The sequence below is a fragment of the Jaculus jaculus genome, chromosome 8 (genome assembly GCF_020740685.1).
Source record: "Jaculus jaculus isolate mJacJac1 chromosome 8, mJacJac1.mat.Y.cur, whole genome shotgun sequence".
In the NCBI taxonomy this organism is placed as follows: domain Eukaryota; kingdom Metazoa; phylum Chordata; class Mammalia; order Rodentia; family Dipodidae; genus Jaculus; species Jaculus jaculus.
Genome location: NC_059109.1, coordinates 113,581,169 through 113,600,509, shown reverse-complemented (window position 1 = coordinate 113,600,509; position 19,341 = coordinate 113,581,169). Strand labels below are relative to the sequence as shown.

The 19,341-nt window shown below is 42.0% G+C and overlaps 1 protein-coding gene across 7 annotated transcripts in view; it reads left to right on the top strand.

Annotated features, from left to right (window-relative positions):
- Ncoa6 (nuclear receptor coactivator 6) overlaps positions 1-19,341 on the top strand; it is a 139,378-nt gene that overhangs the window by 81,665 nt on the left and 38,372 nt on the right. For 5 of the 7 annotated variants that reach the window (XM_045155745.1, XM_045155742.1, XM_045155738.1 and 2 more), the window contains 4 exons: positions 2,595-3,464; positions 5,474-5,620; positions 12,353-13,469; positions 19,159-19,280. In XM_045155745.1, the coding sequence (XP_045011680.1) occupies positions 2,595-3,464; positions 5,474-5,620; positions 12,353-13,469; positions 19,159-19,280 (2,256 nt within the window). The remainder of the gene's footprint in view (positions 1-2,594; positions 3,465-5,473; positions 5,621-12,352; positions 13,470-19,158; positions 19,281-19,341) is intronic. The other 2 variants (XM_045155744.1, XM_045155743.1) reach the window with 2 other exon arrangements.

The window sequence follows — 19,341 nt, the reverse complement described above, 5'->3', positions numbered from 1 at the left end:
CTGAATTCATAACTGTCCATGTCAAATGCTATCATCTTCTGTATAAAACCTACTGTGATTTCTTACAACTAAATGTCATCACTTGTTCCTCAGAATTTCCTTTTTTTTTTTTTCCAAGGTAGGGTCTCACTTTAGCCATGCTGACCTGGAATTCACTCTGTCATCCCAGGCTGGCCTTGAACTCACAGCGATCCTCCTAACCTTTGTCTCCCTAGTGCTAGGATTAAAGGTTTGTGTCATCACACCTCACCACCTCATTTTTTTAATAAGTTATGTCCTCATATTCATAAAAAGTGTGCCTTGTGGGCTGGAGAGTTGGCTTAGTGGTTAAGCACTTGCCTGTGAAGCCTAAGGACCTTAGTTCAAGGCACAATTCCCCAGGACCCACGTAAGCCAGATGTTGTACAAGGTGGCGCATGCATCTGGAGTTCATTTTTAGTGGCTGGAGGCCCTGGCGCACCCATTCTCTATCTACACACCTCTCTCTCTCTGTCTCTCTCTCTCTCTGTTGCTCTCAAATAAAGAAATAAAATTTTTTTAAAAGTTTTTTTTTTTTAAAGCATACCTTGAGTTACTTCATTCCTACAAAAAAACATCATGCCATCTTGTCAAAATTTGGTACATCTATCTTTATGTCACCCAGCCCTTCAAGATTCAAGATTAACATATTAGCCAGGTGTGGTGGTACCCTTTCATCCTAGCACTAAGGAGACAAAGGTAGGAGAATCAACATGAATTTAAGGACACCCTGAGGCTACATTCGGGATTTGCCAGGCATGGTGTCACACATGTTTAATCCCAGCATTTGGGATATAATCACAATGGCAGTGAGTTCAAGGCCACCCTGAGACTACACTGTGAATTCCAGGTCAGCCTGGGTTAGACCCTACTTAGAAAAACAAGAAAACAAAAAAAGTGGGGATTAAAACAAACAGATTATTTAACAAGGCCAAAGTCCCAAAGGATGTGTGTTGACTCACACTCTTAATCCTATTGACTAGAAAGTTGAGAATCCTGGTCTGTAATAGGTTCCAGGTAAGCCTGGGCCCAAGTGAAACCCTATCCCCAAGACAGACAGAAGAGCAAGACAGAAAGGCACTATAAATCAGGAAATATCAAAAGCAATAAAAGTCAAGCCCCAAACACAGCTTATTTAAGAATGGCAAAGCCAGGGCTGGAGAGATGGCTTAGTGGTTGAGGTGCTTGTTTGTGAAGCCTAAGGACCCAGAAGCGACTTTCCAGAATCCATGTAAGCCAGACATACATGGTGATGCGTGTGTCTGGAGTTCATTTGCAGTGGCTAGAAGCCCCGGTGTGCCCATTCTCATTCTCTCTTTGTCTGATAAATAAGTAAAAATAAATAAATTAAAATTTAAAGGCTGGAGAGATTGCTTAGCAGTTAAGGCATTTGCCTACAAAGCCAAAGGACCCTGTTTTAGTTCTCCAGGACCCACGTAAGTCAGATAGACAAGAGGCTGCATGCGTCTGAATTTCATTTGCAGTGGCTGGAGGCCTCGGCACACCCATCTCTCTCTTTCTCTCTACCTCCCACTTTTTCTCTCTCAAATAAATAAAATATTTTTTTAAAAAAAATTTTTTTTAAAGAATGGTTAAGCCAACCAAAAGTACATCAATCAAGTCTAACACATAACCTGCCCTGAAATGGAAGGTACAATTACCACTTCCAGTGCCTGTATACCTGGATTTGGAGCAGGTATTGACCCAGTATAAGTAGGGCCTGTTACCTTTTGGGATGGCTTCTGTTCTCAGCTAGGCTGGTTGGGGTCTGATGGATCTGTTGTTCAGATTAGCTGTGCTGGATGCTATGTGTCTGAAGGGTGGCTCTGATCCCTTGTATCTCCAGTGGATCCCATTGCTGGCTGTTGGGGAGGGGAGGCTATGCAGGGTATCTGAATTTGTTCCAGAGCTGCTCAGCTGGTCTCTGTTGTCTTCAGGTTTTTTGACTTTATGAGGCTTGTGTGAGTGGAGAATCCCTTCATCATAGTTCTGTTCCTGCTGGCTCAGGCAGGACCCCAGGTGTGTACCTCTTCCAGCTAGCTGGAGCCACAGCTGGAGCTAATCATTCTCATCCATTAGTGAACCATAGGCTCTCTTTAAAGGCAGCGTTCATCTTCTCTTTGTTTTTTTCTTTCTTTTTTTTGGCATGTATGTGTGTATGTGCGTGCATTTGTGTTTAGAGGCCACAGGTTGACATAGAGTGTCTTCCATCATCACTCTCCCTCTTACTTATTGAGACAGGGTCACTTGCTCAAACATAGAGCTCACTGATTCAGCTAGTCTAGCTAGCCAGCTTGCCCTGGGGATACCCTGTCTCAACCTCCCAAACACTGGGATTACAGGTAGGCTGCCACACCCACCATACATTTATGTGGGTACTGGAGATTTGAGCCCAGGTACTTTTACCTACTAAAAAATATCCCCTACCTTGGGGTTCATCTTTCTATAATCTTTGGTTTGTTTGTGCTTAGAAGGAGCTCACAAGAATAGTAATATGAGTGGTAAAAACAACTCCAAGCTACTGTGCTGTGATCTAAGTTTTAATAAGTTAATTATTGTTTTCTATCTTTAAACAGATGTAGTGGATCCACTCCTCTCTGGGCTCCATCTACAGCAGCAGAGTCATCCCTCAGGATCTTTACCTCCACATCATCCAATGCAGCCTGTCCCTATGAACAGACAAATGAACCCAGCTAATTTTCCCCAGCTACAGCAGCAGCAGCAGCAGCAGCAGCAGCAACAGCAGCAGCAGCAGCAACAGCAGCAGCAGCAGCAGCAGCAGTTGCAGACAAGACCTCCACAGCAGCAACAGCAACAGGGCATGCGGCCCCAGTTTACTGCTCCAACTCAGGTGCCTGTTCCTCCAGGCTGGAACCAGCTGCCTTCTGGAGCCCTTCAGCCTCCACCAGCCCAGGGTTCTCTGGGCACAATGACTGCAAACCAAGGGTGGAAGAAATCTCCCTTGCCTGGCCCAATGCAGCAGCAACTCCAGGCAAGACCATCCTTATCCACGGTACAGACACCTTCTCACCCTCCCCCTCCTTATCCCTTTGGCAGCCAGCAAGCTTCACAAGCCCATACAAACTTTCCTCAGATGAGCAACACAGGCCAGTTCACAGCTCCTCAGATGAAGAGCTTGCAGGGAGGGCCTTCCAGGGTCCCTACACCCCTGCAGCAACCCCACCTCACCAACAAGTCTCCTGCCTCCTCACCCTCCTCCTTCCAGCAGGGATCCCCTGCATCCTCCCCAACGGTTAACCAAACGCAACAGCAGATGGGACCAAGGCCACCTCAAAATAACCCACTTCCCCAGGGATTTCAGCAGCCCGTCAGCTCTCCAGGTCGGAATCCCATGGTTCAACAGGGAAATGTGCCACCTAACTTCATGGTGATGCAGCAGCAACCACCCAACCAGGGGCCACAGAGTTTACATCCAGGCCTAGGAGGTGAGGAACACTGAAGATATTTGTGTTGGTAAATTTGCTAGATAGAGATATGAGTAAAATGTCAGCTTTTAGAGTGAATGGAGGGAGTGAAATAAGGTTGTAATTATTTGGTTTTTGTGATATGGTAGTGACATAACTTAGTTAATTTGATACACTGTTATCTTGATAGTGGTTAAATACAAGCTAGCTCTCTGGATTAAAGTACAGATAAAATTCAATATAGAGATGTTCATTTTGATTTTCAAACTATTTTTGCTTGATCTTGTACTACTAAACTAAAATGTCCAGGCCAAACATGTATTTTATTAACATCTTTGACTTCTCATCTGTTGAAAAATTAAGATTATGCAACAGAACAAAAATGAAAAGATAATATAGGATCTTATTGGGACAAAAAATGCCCGTCTGCCTATCAGTTTTGTTAATCTTAGTAAAATAGTAAGCATGATATTTGTTAAGTTTGATTAAAGTATTAAAGGGGAATAAGTTCAAAAAAAATTTACTTTTATAATTTTATAATGCCAATGCCTGCTCCTTAGAGAGGGAATTCCACTAGTTATACCTAAAGGAGATTTATTTATTTATTTTGTAAGGTGCCTCTTGTATGAAGAAAAAGCAATGGAGCTTATTGTGTGAGAGGTAAAACGATTACAGTAAAACTTATCCATCTCCATGTTTATTATTTATTCTTATTAATCATTGATTTAGGGCACATGAGTGTGCTGGGAGCTTTTCAGTAAAGTATAGAGAGCGTCAGTAATACTGCCATCTGATAAGCATATCCCCCCACCAAAGACACCCATTGCCTACCCAGAAAAAACCCTTGCATCCTCAGTGCAACATAGGAAAGGCATGTTCCCATGGTTTCTGGTGAAATTGAGTTGCTCATCAGTCTTTTCACTGTCTTGTAATTAGTTTTGCTGACATGCAGGCTCTTAATATTTGAATCCTAAGATTTTAGAAAATGTAATAATGTTTCTGCTCCAAACTTCACTGTTCTGGGCATCTAGCCATGGATCAGTGCAGATGTGATTACTGATTTAATTACAATGGAAGCATGCAAATGGGGATTTGTCACTGCTGAAGGAAGGACAAATGCTTATTTGTCCACAGAGAGTTTTTCAGGGTATTGAAAATTTGGCCCTTAAAAAAATAGCAAAGAAAAAATTACATGAGCGTTAGGGTATTGATGCTTTTACAGGGCAGTTGATAAGCTTGCCTAGGTGATCTGGCCACATCAAGGCCTGCATTACAGACAGTGAGTGGGTCTGAACTGTCCTTACTACAAACTTGTTTTCTGAAATTAGACCTTCCTAAAAGGAAGCAATACTTGAGTAAGATTACATTAGAGCATGGTTTGTAGTATCATTGCTGTCAGAATCACAGCAAACTTTCTATGAAAGGCATTATAATGCATAATACAGCCTCACTTTGAAACTCTTGTGAACTCTTTCTTATCTCCTTTCTCTTCTGAAGAGAAGAGCACAGCACTGGGGGTGTGGGGGCGGGGTCTTCTGCTAGAAATTGCAGTCCATTTCCACAAAGGAAATAAAAATCATTTACCTGTTCTTAATCAGAACCCAACTCTTTCTTTTATAGTATTTCCTATCAGTTTGTTTGGATATGAGAAAATTTAGCATACTTCCTTGGTACCTTGTGAAAGTATGTAAATTTGGGGGGTCAGTTAATTACTCAGAAATGTGAGCCCTCAAACTTTGCTATGGTGTGGCCTCAGATCACATGTAGGGAGCAGGTTGCCATCTTTTCCTTGGCTTGTTCTAAGTATAATTTTTTTAGTATTTCCTTTCCATTTTGACAGTGCTCATGTAAGAGATTGTGTCGATTTTTTTAACCATCTTTCCCAACCTTATTATTAAAGATCCTACCAGTGTGACACAGAAAGCTAAGCCAGTGGAGACTTCATGCAGCTCATCCTTCCTTATTCATTCCATATCTAAGCAAGGTATAAATTTGCTAGGTAACTGCCTTACTCATTGTTTTCTATTAAGGAATGCCTAAACGCCTCCCACCTGGCTTCTCAGCAGGACAGGCCAATCCGAACTTTATGCAAGGTCAGGTGCCTTCTACCACAGCAACCACCCCTGGGAATTCAGGAGCCCCTCAACTGCAAGCAAATCAAAATGTCCAGCATGCAGGTTTGTTTGCTTTCATTTATTTGGGTAGCATTTATTCTGTGGTAGACACTGTAATGAACAACAGGGATAGAAGAATATGTCCTGGTCTTTCCCCTTAACTTCAAATGCATACATAATCTCTCAGAGCAAGGACTGATTCAAGGAAAATACATACTATGCCTCAAGAGCTAGGAAATGCTTTGTGAAAAGGAGATGAAACTACTTTGAGCAGGAGTTGTCCCCCTCTCCTTTTTTTTTTTTTCTTTTTCCTATTAAGGGCCAAGATTGTAAATAGTCTAGGTTATTTGATTTTTCTTGCAACTGTTTGATTCTGCTTAATAAGGGCAGCAGTGGGCCTGATTTGCTCAGATATTAAACTTTTAAATTTCTGTATAGAAAATGTTCACTTTGTTCATGATAAATGTCTGAATTCTGGTATTCAGTGTGGCATTTTTCAGATAATGAAAATTTAATACCAACAATGTAGTATATATAAAAGAAAGTTTGACTGGGCGTGGCGATACATGCTTTTAATCTCAGCCCTCAGAAGGCATTGGTGGGAGGATTGCCTAGAACCACAAAGTGAATTCCAAGTCAACCTTGGCTAGAGTGAAACCCTACCTTGAAAAATCAAAAATAATTTTTAATCAGAGTTTGGACAGGAAATAAGATATAGTGGATTGACTGAGAAGTACTTGAAAAGCAGTATTGTGTTAAATACAAACTTTATGTCTCTGGATTTCTGGTTGCTTAGGAAACAAATTACTAATCCTCTTGCCCTTTTTCATTCAAACAGTTTGAACTAAAGTAGCCTAAATATTTTGTTCAGGATATTTGGGATTTTTTTTTCAGGGTAGAGTCTCATTATAGCCTAGGCTGACCTGGAATTCATTATGTAGCCCCAGGCTGGCCTTGAACTCACAGTGATCCTCCTACCTCTGCCTCCTGAATGTTGGGATTAAAGGCATGCGCCATCATACCCAGCTTAAATATTTTCTGAATTCCTATTCCCCCTTGGACTTACATGTTATATTGTTCTGACTTTTAACTGAATCACTTAAAAAATGAGAAAACTCGGGCTGGAGGGATGGCTTTTAGATGTTAAGGTGTTTTGCCTGCAAAGCCTAAGGACCCCGGTTTGATTCCCCAGGACCCACATAATCCAGATGCACAAGGGGGAGCATGTGTCTGGAGTTTGTTTGCAGTGGCTGAAAGCCCTGGCACACCTATTCTGTCTTTCTACCTGCCCCCCCACCCTTAAATAAATGAATAAATAAATAAAATATTTTCAAAAAATGAGAAAACTCCTGACTTAATGGGGGAAAAGTTCAAACTATCTCTTGCAGGATGAGAGAAGACTTAAGTCAAGGGCTAGAGAGATGGCTTAGTGGTTAAGTGCTTGCCTGCAAAGCCTAAGGACTTACGTTCGATTCTCCAGGTCCCATGTAAGCCAGATGCACAGTGACACGTGTGCAAGGTTGCACATGTAATACAAGGGGACACATGCATCTGGAGTTCAGTTTCAGTGGCTGGAGGCCCTGGCATGCTAATCCATCCTCACTCCCCTTCCCCACCTTCTCTCTCTCTCTCTCTCTCTCTCTCTTTCTCTCTCAGTTGCTCCCTCACATAAAAAAGTAAAAGTAGGCCAGGTAAGGTGGCACATGCCTTTAATCCCAGCACTCGGGAGGCGGAGATAGGGGGATCACCATGAGTTTGAGGCCCTGAGACTACACAGTTAATTCCAGGTCAGCCTGGGCCAGAGTAAGACTCTACCTCAGGGAAAAATAAATAAATAAACAAAATAAATAAAAATAAGAAAAAGGGGGGCCTGGAGATATGGCTTAGCAGTTAAGCGCTTGTCTGTGAAGCCTAAGGACCCCGGTTCGAGGATTGATTCCCCAGGACCCACATAAGCCAGATGCACAAGGGGGCACACGCGTCTGGAATTCGTTTGCAGTGGCTGGAGGCCCTGGCGTGCCCATTCTCTCTCTCTGTCTCTTTCCCTATGTGCCTCTTTCTCTCTCTGTCACTCTCAAATAAATAAATAAAATTTTAAAATAAAGAAAAAAAGCCAGTCTGTTGGGCATGCCTCAAAAAAAAAAAAAAAAAAAAAGAGTAGGACAAAAGTGCTTCATTTTGCTAATGAAAAACTATTTCTGAATTATTGAATTAATGCTTTTCTAGGAAGTTTTAAAGTTGATGAAATTAATAATTCCTCCACCCTAGCACAGCTATCTAGTGTCTTCCACTTGCACCTATTGTTTTGGTTTCTCCATTTAGTCTGTTAAAGCATCTCTCCTCCTATCTGTCATTTTTCTATTCTGTTACCCTGTTTTATTTCTCCAGTTTATCCTATTTCCTGAAAAAAAAAAAATACTTCTTATATTGTATTTCTTGCCAACTAGACTCTAAAGGAACAAAAATTTTGTCTATCTTGTTTATTGATATTTACGCCAAAAGTACCCTACAATTATGAGTGTTCAATAAATAAGTGTTGGTCAAATGAATATTCGCTGGGATGCAAAGTGTATTTAGCATATACAATGCTTATGGAGTTCAAGTTTGTTTGTTTATGGCTTTTTTTCAAGATAGGGTCTCACTCTAGCCCAAGCTAACTTGGAACTCAGGCTGGTCTGGAACTCTTAGTGATCTTCCTACCTTTTTCTCCTTAGTGCTAGGATTAAAGGTATGTGCCATCATGTTGAACCAAAAAAATTTTTTTTTTTTTGTTTTTGAGGTAGGGTCTCACTCTAGCCCAGGCTGACCTGGAATTCACTATGGAGTCTCAGGGTGGCCTCGAACTCACAGCAGTCTTCCTACCTCTGCCTCCCGAGTGCTGGGATTAAAGACATACACCATCATGCCCGGCAAAAATATTTTTTAAGATATATTTTGTTTATTTATTTATTTATTTGAGAGAGAGAGAAAGGCAGGGGGAGAGAGGGAGAGAATGGGTGCTCCAGGGCCTCTAGCCACTGCAAACAAACTCCAGATGCATGCATCCCCTTGTGCATCTCAGCCAAAAATATTTTTGTTTGCACAGTGTTGGAGAGATTGGGAAGAGAATTGGAGCTGGGGGAGAGAAAATGGGCATGCCAGGGCCTCTTGCCACTTCAAATAAACTTCAGACACATACAGTACTTTAAGTATCTGGCTTTACATAGGCACTGTGAAATTAAACCCTGGCCGGAAGGCTTTGTAAGCAAGTGCCTTTTAACCATTGAACTGTCCCCATCCCTGTTTGAATTTATTAAGCTAGTTTGCAAAGACTTCCTATTGTTCAGGAAAAATCTCTTTCGTATTTATTTGCAAGTAGAGAGAGAGACAGACAGACAGACAGACATAGACAAAGACTGGGCACACCAGGAACTCTAGCTCCTGCAAACAAACTTCAGATGCATGTGCCTGTTTGTTCATCTGGCTTTACTAGGTACTGGGGAATTGAACCTGGGTTATTAGGCATTTCAGGCAAGCACCTTAACCACTGAGCCATCTCTCCAGCACTCAGGAAAACTTAATAAGAACTGGGGGAGATGGCTCAATGGTTAAAGATACTTGCTAGCAATGCCTGCAGGCTAGTGTTCAGTTCCCCACTACTCACATAAAACCATATGCACAAAGTGGCACATGCATCTGGAGTTTGCAGCAGCAAGAGGCCCTGGCATGAAAAAAAAAAAAAACTTAGTAGCTGGACATAGTGGTGCATGCCTTTAATACCAGCACTTAGGAGTCAGAGGTAGGAGGATTGCTGTGAGTTTGAGGCCAGCCTGAAACTACATAATGAATTCCAGGTCAGCCTGGGCGAAAGGGAGACCCTACCTCAAAAAAAAAAAATCTTAAAATATGAACAATGGACTGGCTTGGTAACTCTATTATGGCTTTACAGTCCCCACATAAAAGTATAAAAACCAGGCCAGGTGTGGTGGTGCATGCATGATTGCCTTGAGTTCGAGGCCACCCCAAGACTACAGAGTGAATTCCAGGACTGCCTGGGCTAAAGTGAGACCCTACCTCCAAAAAAAAAAAAAGTTAAAAATGAAAGGTAGGTGGCTAGAGAAATGGCTTAGCAATTAAGGCATTTGCCTACAAAGCCAAAGGACCTCGTTCAGTTCCCCAGGACCCATTTTAGCCAGATGTACAAGGTGGTGCATGTGTCTGGAGTTCATTTGCAGTGGCTGGAATCCCTGGCATGCCCATTTTTTCTCTCTCTTTCTCCCTCTTTCCTTCTCTCAAATAAATAAATAATATATGCTTAAAAAAAATTAAAAAAAAAAGATATAGAACTGGGCATGGTGGCACACACCTTTAATTCCCAGCACTCAAGGGGCAGAGGTAGGAGGATTGCCCTGAGTTTGAGGCCATCCTGAGACTACAGAGCAAATTCCAGGCCAGCCTAGGCTAGAGCAAGACGCTGTCTCAAAAAAAAAACCAAAAAAAAAACTGTCTAATGCGGAAGAGGTGGCAAAAAGAATGGAAGAGCCAAAGGAAGGGTAGGACTCCGTACAACATGCTTCCTACAGACATAAAATGGCCTGAATATCCATGACCTCATAGTGCCTGACACTACCTACACAAGACCATCATAAGAGGAGGAAAAGAACATGACATCAAAATAAAAGAGAGACTGATTGAGATGGGGAAGGGATATGATGGAGAATGGAATTTCAAAGGGGAAAGTGGGGGGGAGTATTACCATGGGATACTTTTTATAATCATGGAAAATGTTAATAAAAATTGAGAAAAAAAAATGGTTAGATATGCTAGAGGTAAAGATCAGTTGTAGAGTACTTGCCTACCATGGGGAGGCCCTAGAGTCTATCCTCAGTATCACATAAAACAAAAAAGTAGAGTCTTGATTTTGTTTTGTTTTGTTTTTGTTTGTTTGTTTGGTTGGTTTTGGTACTTTGAAACAGGGTCTCACTCTGCAGCCCAGGCTGTACTTGTTCTCATAGCTAGCAGTCTTCCTGCCTTGGCCTTCCAAATACTGAGATTATAGGCATAAGCCACTATGCCCAGCTGAGAATTTTTCTTTTAAGCCATAGCTGAAGAGATGGCTCTGTGGATAAAGCACTCGCTACATGGGAGGCTGAAATAGAACCCACTGAACAAACTGGCTAACCAGACTAGTCTAATTGACCAGGTTTGGGTTCAAGTTAGAGATCCTGCCTCAGTAAAATAAAGTGGAAAGAAATCAGCCTTTGGTTTCTACATATATAGACATGTATCTACAAACACATGCACCTGTACAGACCACACAAGCAAAAATGCCAAACATATTGGCACAAATGTGAGACCAAAGTAGGCTATACAGAGTTCAAGACAATTCTTGGCTGAGACCCTGTCTCAACAAAACAAAGTAAGTTACTTATTCATTTAAAAGGGGGTCTGGAGAGATAGCTTAGCAGTTAAGGTGCTTGTCTGCTAAGCCTAAGGACCCATGTTCGACTCTCCAGATCCCACGTTAGCCAGACACAAAGGTGAGACAAGGACAAAGTCACACATGCCCACTAGGTGGCATAAGCGTCTGGAGTTTGATTTTAGTGGCTGAGGCCCTGGCACTCCAATTCTGTCTTCTCTCTCTCTCTCTTGTTCACTCTCTCTAAAATAAAAATTAAAATAAAAAGTAGATTTAAAAAAAAAAAAGAGGGGGAAATGGGCTGGGAATGTACCTTAGTGGTAGAATAAATACTGGGCATGTGTGAGGCCTTGGATTCAATCTCCAGCTTGGGGAATAAAGCAAGTAGCTATAGGAAAACCTAAGAACCCAACAATAAACAAATACTTCAAGCAGTATTTTTTGTCTAAACTTAAAGATCTTGGTGGGGGTGCTTGGGAGATGGCTCACTAGATAAAATGCCCACCATGCAAGCCAGTATCTGAATTTGATCCCCAAACCCTATGCAGTGGGAGGTGGAGATAGGAGAATTTCCCAGAAGCTCATGGCAAGCATAACAAAGAACCACAGCAGAGAGAGAATCCAGACAGAGAAAAACTGCCTCAAATTATGTAGAAAGTCATGGTCTCCACATGTACAAACCTGCACTTACACATAAACATAAATATGTGCGCATGCACGCACGCACACACACACAAAATAAAAATACAAAAGAAGTTAGAAGAACAGAATATGCCTCATTTGGTTTATAGGGACTGCAATAGAGCAGGGTTTCTGTAGTTTTAGCATCCCTCTGTCCATAGCTTTCCCAATAGGTCATCTAGCCAGTTGACTGTCACTTAAAGCCAGCTTCTAGATTGGGAGAAGACCTGTCCTTAGAAAGTATTATTCTTTTCTTTAAAGTACAACATTCAGGTAACATAACCTTTGAGAGTTATAATTAATTTCCCAAGAAGCAGTTTTAAATATCATTTCCCTGATTCGTTAATAATAGAGCTTATTTCACTAGCCTACAAATGTTTTTTGTAGCTACAAGTCATGCTGAAATAGTGATAATACTGTCTTTCTATTTAATCTGAAAATAAACTTTATTAATGTTTCAAAACATTGTCTTTAAGTCATTACACAGGAGTATAGAAGCTGTTTCTCCTTTGCTATATGGCCATGGAAAATGCAAGCACTTCTCATACCCTACCATAATGCCATGTTCTAAAAATCTCACAGAAAGTATGTCAAACATAGTAAACTTACATTGGCAGTGAATATATGGGTGATAAGTATCTTTCTAAGTAAGATAATTTGAGTATCTTAATATGATATTTCATTCTGAAACTGTACCTTTGTTTTTGTTTCTTAAGGTGGCCAAGGAGCTGGTCCTCCTCAAAACCAGATGCAGGTGTCCCACGGGCCACCAAATATGATGCAACCCAGCCTCATGGGAATTCATGGCAACATGAACAACCAGCAGGCTGGTAGCTCTGGTGTTCCTCAGGTGAACCTGGGCAACATGCAAAACCAGCCCCAGCAGGGTCCACCATCTCAGCTGATGGGCATGCACCAACAGATTATGCCCTCCCAAGGCCAAATGGTCCAGCAACAAGGAGCTTTGAACCCTCAGAACCCTATGATCCTTTCAAGGGCCCAGCTTATGCCACAGGGCCAGATGATGGTGAACCCTCAGAACCAAAACCTCGGGCCTTCTCCCCAAAGGATGACCCCACCCAAGCAGATGCTTTCCCAGCAGGGCCCACAAATGATGGCACCACACAACCAGATGATGGGGCCTCAGGGACAAGTTTTGCTCCAACAGAATCCAATGATAGAACAAATCATGACCAATCAAATGCAAGGAAATAAGCAACAGTTTAATACTCAGAACCAGTCCAATGTCATACCGGGACCAGCACAGATAATAAGGGGACCAACTCCAAACATGCAAGGAAACATGGTGCAGTTTACAGGACAAATGTCAGGACAGATGCTGCCCCAACAAGGGCCTGTGAACAGCAGCCCATCTCAGGTTATGGGGATTCAGGGGCAAGTTCTGCGGCCACCCGGGCCCAGCCCACACATGGCCCAGCAGCATGGTGATCCTGCTACTACCGTAAATAATGATGTCAACTTGTCTCAGATGATGCCTGATGTTAGCATGCAACAAACCAACATGGTCCCCCCACATGTGCAGGCCATGCAGGGAAACAGTGCCTCGGGAAACCATTTCTCAGGCCATGGGATGCCTTTCAATGCACCTTTCAGTGGAGCACCCAATGGAAATCAGATGTCCTGTGGACAGAATCCAGGCTTCCCAGTCAATAAGGATGTAACGTTAACAAGTCCATTGTTGGTCAACTTATTGCAGAGCGACATTTCTGCTGGCCATTTTGGGGTAAACAGTAAGCAAAATAATACCAACACAAATAAACCGAAGAAGAAGAAACCCCCTCGGAAGAAGAAAAATAGTCAGCAAGATCTAAAGTAGGTTACCTCAGATCTGTTTGTTTCTATGTTGATAGAAAATTTTAAACACATAAAATTAGGGCTGGAAGCTGGGCGTGCTTGTGCACGCCTTTAATCCCAGCATTCGGGAGGCAGAGGTAGGAGGATCGCTGTGAGTTCAAGGCCACCCTGAGATCCATGGTGAATTCCAGGTCAGCCTGGGCTAGAGTGAGACCCTACCTTGAAAAACCAAAAAAAAAAAAAAAAATTAGGGCTGGAGATGTGGCTGAAATGAGGATGTCACTCAGTTGGTAAAGTACTTGCCTACGGGGCTTGAGGACCTGAGTTTGATACTCAGCACTGTATAACCAGGCGTCTTGATACATACCTTTAATCCTAGCATTTGAAAGGTGGAAGCAGGAGGATTGGGAATTCAGGGTCATCCTCAGCAAATTCAAGGCCACACCCTACAAGAGACCTTGTCTTAAAAATGAAATACAAAAGCTGGACGTGGTGGCGCACGCCTTTAATCCCAGCACTTGGGAGGCAGAGGTAGGGGGATCACTGTGAATTTGAGGCCACCCTGAGACTACATAGTCAGTTCCAGGTCAGCCTGGGCTAGAGCGAAACCCAGCCTCGAAAAACCAAAACGAAAAAAGAAGCACAATAAAATACAGTGAGATCTTCCTGCCTTAACAGTTATTAGTCCATAGCCACTTTTGCTTTCATCTATATTCTCTCCCATTATCCTCTTGTGTTTTTAAGAGCTCTTAACTTTTTTCCTTCTTCTTTCTTTTTCTTTTTTTTTTTAATGAGGTAGGGTCTAACTGTAGCCCAGGCTGACCTGGAACTCTTTAGTTCCAGGCTGGCCTAGAATTCAGGGTGATCCTCCCACCTCTGCCTCCTGATTACTGGATTAAAGGTGTGCACCCCCACATCTGGCAAGCTCTTAATTTTTTTAAAGGCTAATTTACTTTGTAAATAAGGACAGTTCTTTTATAATCATACATTCTATTAGTGCACCTAGAAAGTTGATAGTTTTAAAATAAAATAAGGGCTGGAGAGATGGCTTAGCAGTTAAGCGCTTGCCTGTGAAGCCTACGGACCCCGGTTCGAGGCTCGGTTCCCCAGGTCCCACGTTAGCCAGATGCACAAGGGGGCGCATGCGTCTGGAGTTCGTTTGCAATGGCTAGAAGCCCTGGCGTGCCCATTCTCTCTCTCTCCCTCCATCTTTCTTTCTCTCTATGTCTGTCGCTCTCAAATAAGTAAATAAAAAATGAACAAAAAAAAATTTAAAAAAAATTAAACACTTTTTATTTATTTATTTGAGAGCGACAGATAGAAAGAGGCAGAGAGAGAGAGAATGGGCACACCAGGGCCTTCAGCCACTGCAAACGAACTCCAGACACTTGCGCCCCCTTGTGCATCTAGCTAACATGAGTCCTGGGGAATTGAGCCCTGAACTGGGGTCCTTAAGCTTCACAGGCAAGCGCTTAACCGCTAAGCCATCTCTCCAGCCCCCAAAATTTAAAAAAAAAAAAAAAAAAGATCCAACAAGGTTAATACTTTGTAGTCAGACAGTGTGACCATGTACTTTAATTCTACAGTCTTGGTGGGGTATAGCACAGAGCTTGAACAGTAACCAATGCTGCTGCCAAGTGGTCATTCTATAAAACACTGGCTTGAAGTTTATCATGGGGAACCAGAGAGACCAAATGTGTTTTGGGAAAGAAAATTGCTTATAAAGCCAGGCATGGTGGCGCATGCCTTTAATCTCAGTCCTCAGGAGGCAGAGGTAAGAGGATCACTGTTATTTCAAGGCCACCCTGAGACTACATAGTCATTTCCAGGTCAGCCTGGGCTAGAGTGACACCCCCTACCTCAAAAAAACAACAACAAAAAAAGGAATTGCTTATGAAGACACACTGTTATCTCTCAAATAAAAGTATCCTCTGTACAGGAGCTGTTCCTTTAAAGGTTCATTCTCATCCCTAGAAGTTTGAGCCTCAAGTTAGAATGATTGGACCTTTTAAAAGTCAGTTACCCTTTCAATAAAGGTTCCCAAATGAGCTCTTTTTTTTTTAATTTTTTTTTATTTATTTATTTGAGAGAGACAGACACAGAGAGAAAGACAGATAGAGGGAGAGAGAGAATGGGCACACCAGGGCTTCTAGCCTCTGCAAACGAACTCCAGACGCGTGCGCCCCCTTGTGCATCTGGCTAACGTGGGACCTGGGGAACCGAGCCTCGAACCAGGGTCCTTAGGTTTCACACGCAAGCGCTTAACCGCTAAGCCATCTCTCCAGCCCTCTTTTTTTTTTTTTAACTTAGGGTCTCGCTCTAGCCCAGGCTGACTGGAATTCACTCTGTAGCCTCAGGGTGGCCCTAAGAGACTCACGAACTCACAGCAGTCCTCCTACCTCTGCCCCCTGAGTGCTAGGATTAAAGGCGTCCACTATCACCACGCCCAGCTTTTTTTGGTGTTTTGTTTTTTTGGTTTTTTATTTTGTGGTCAGGTTTCATTCTGGCCCAGGCTGTTGGAATTCACTCTGTAGTCTCAGGGTGGCCTTGAACTCCCAGGGATCTTCCTACCTCTGCCTGCTAAGTGCTGGGATTAAAGGTGTGCACGACTATGCCCAGCTCCAGATGAGGTCTTTTGAAAGACCACAACAGGAAGGGCAATTAACAGTTACATTTCATATCTTGCAGCTCAGTATTTGTCATGAATCTGACTAGAATTAAATATTTCAGGAAGGAGTATTGACTTAGATTTTCAGCCCTTAATCATAAAACTAGAATTTGGAGATGCTAATTTATTAACAGAATAATGGCTAATGAATATAAAGCAGATTGAGTTAAATTGCTAGGCCAGGCATGGTAGCTCATGCCTATAATTTCTGTACTTGGAAAACAGAGTGGGGAGGAGAGGGATGGAGGAAGAGGGAATGAGAAAAAAATTGCTAAAACTATAGGGAAAAAATATAGGGGAGCTTTGTTTAAATAAACTTAAATGTTCAACTAAACCCAGCTACCTTTATCACAGCTTTCCCACAGTGTACTTTAACTACAATCTATTATACTAATTTGCTGTTCAGTGAATCTTACACATTAAAAACCAGTCATGGGGCTGGAGAGGATGGCTCAGCCATTAAATGCACTTGCATGCAAAGCCTCATGACCTGGGTTCCATTCCCCAGTGTACATATAAACCCAGAGGTACAAAGTAGTGCATGCATCTGGAGTTGTTTGCAATGGCAGAAGGCCCTGGCATAACCTATTTTCTTTCTCTGTCTCAAATATTATAAAAATAAGTAAATAAGGGCTGGAGAGATGATGCAGTGGTTAAGGTGCCTGCCTGCAAAGCTTAACAATCCTGGTTCAATTCCCAAGTACCCATGTAAAACCAGATGCATAAATATACATATGCATCTGGAGGTCGTTTGCAGTGGCCAGAGGCCCTGGCATGCTCATTCTCTGTCTGTCTCTTTTCTCTCTGTCTCTCTCTCTGCTTGGAAATAAATAAATGTTAAGAAATAAATAGCTGGATGTAGTGGCACAAGCCTTTAATGCCAGCATTCGGGAGGCAGAGGTAGGAAGCAAAGCCAGTAAATTCCAGGTCAGCCTGTGCTAGAGGCAAGACCCTACCTTGAAAAAAGAATAAGAATAAAAATAAATTAATGAATAAAAGCCAGTCATTGTATATTTAACCTATATTTTTCTGAGTTTAAACTAATAAGCATTTTAATATTTAATAATTTCTTTATTTTTATTTATTTATTTGACAGAGAAAGAGGGAGAGTGAATGGGCACACCAGTGCCCCCAGCCACTGCAAACGAATTCTAGACGCATGCACCCCCTTGTGCATCTGGCTAACATGGGTCCTAGGGAATCAAACCAGGGTCCTTTGGCTTTGCAGGCAAATGCCTTAACCACTAAGCCATCCCTCCAGCCCTTAATAAGCATTTTAATTATTTGATTTTTGTAATAACTTTTTCTCAGTTACTGTTGGCAACCTTTCAGAATAACAAATTTTTAAATATTTTATTCATTTGCAAGCATAGAGATACAGAGAAAGCAGTTGCAGGGATAGTAGTAACTTTTTGGTTTTTCAAGGTAGGGCTTTGCTGTAGTCCAGGCTAACTTGGATATCACTATGTAGTCCCAGGGTGTTGTTGAACTCAAGGCAGTCCTCCCACCCCTGCCTTCTAAGTGCTGGGACTAAAGGCGTGTGCCACCATGCCCAGCTCAAGAGTAACATTTTTATATAGATAATTATATTCCTCCTAGTTGGTCAGGAATAGTAAGATTATTCAGTTGCTGTCAGTATGCATTTTTCGTTGTCTTTGCTGGGCCCCAAGGAAACTGTTTGTTAGGTCTATATCTTTGAAAAGGACCTTGTATCGCATGAGGGTTTCTAGGAAAGAGAAAGACAGTAAATTTAGTAGGAAGCCACCTATTTCCAGCTGTATTACTTACTGTGAAACTTTGAATTCTTTTTTCTTTTTTTCCCAAGATAGGGTCTCGCTGTAGCTTAGGCTGACCTGGAATTCACTGTGTAGTTTCAAAATGGCCTTGAATCCATGGCAGTCATCCTACCTCTGCCTCCTGAGTGCTGGGACTAAAGGCATGCACCACCACCCTGGCGGAACTTTGAATTTTTATTCCTCTTGGGGCTTTTTTTTTTTTCTCATCCATAACCTGAGGGAAATGGAGATTTTGTTTACTTACAATTCTTAGTAAGTAAAAGATAGTAAAGAATCCTTGCCTAGGGCTGGAGGGATGGCTTTGGGGTTAAGGCACTTGCCTGTAAAGTCTAAGAACCCATTATTTGACTCTCCAGATCCCACTAAGCCAGACACACAAAGATGAGGCAGGCACAAGGTCACATGTGCACACCAGGTGGCACAAGCATCTGGAGTTCAATTGTAGTGGCTGAGGCCCTTGCATGCCAGTTCTGTCTGTCTCACTCACTCATTCACTCTAAAATAAAATAAAATAATTTAAAGGAAAAAGAAAAGAATCCTTGCCTAACCCTACATGTGGCACACACCTTTAATCCCAGCACTCCAGAGGCTGAGATAGGAAGATTGCTGTGAGTTCAAGGCCAACCTGAGAAAACACAGTGAATTCCAGCTCAGCCTGGGCTAGAGCAAGACCTTACTACCTTGGTGTAGGACCAAATGGTTTCTTGGGAATATGAATGTTACTAAGTTTTTTTTTTTTCTTCCTCATTAAAAGTCTGTGCTACAAATAAAAATGAAGGCATCCCAAAAACAATGTGTATGTCTGCAAATACTCATTCTACACTAAAACTAATTTTGTTGTATGTAGTGATGTCCACCTAGCTAACTTGTGGCAAGGGCCTGATTCAATTTAACAGCTACACTGAAGACGCTGGATTCACAGGAATAGTATTTATAACATTGATAGCTCAAAATCATTATTAGGCCTTAAAGTACCTAAAGGGTGGGTGATTACATGAAAGTGTTATATCAGGAATTAGTGAAACACTCTTTTGGTAATTACAGTACTACTAGACTGAATGAATTTTAAGGTTTAATGAAATTGCCAGGTTATTTTTATGTCAATATTATCTAAGCCAAAAGATATAAATATACAAATGATAAACATAAACACAGTATCATTTAGGAGAGAAATAGAGAAAAGGTTAAGTTAGTTTCATGTATTTCCTATATAACTTGCTCTCAAATTGTGTCTTGTTTTTAGCACCCCAGATAATCGTCCAGGTGGTCTAGAGGAAGCTGATCAGCAGTCATTGCCTGGAGAACAGGGAATTAACTTGGACAACACAGGCGCTAAACTGCCAGAGTTTTCAAACCGGCCACCAGGTAATAAAATACTAGCTCAATATTATATGCTTGTCATTGTGTGTGCAGCTTTACCAGGCTT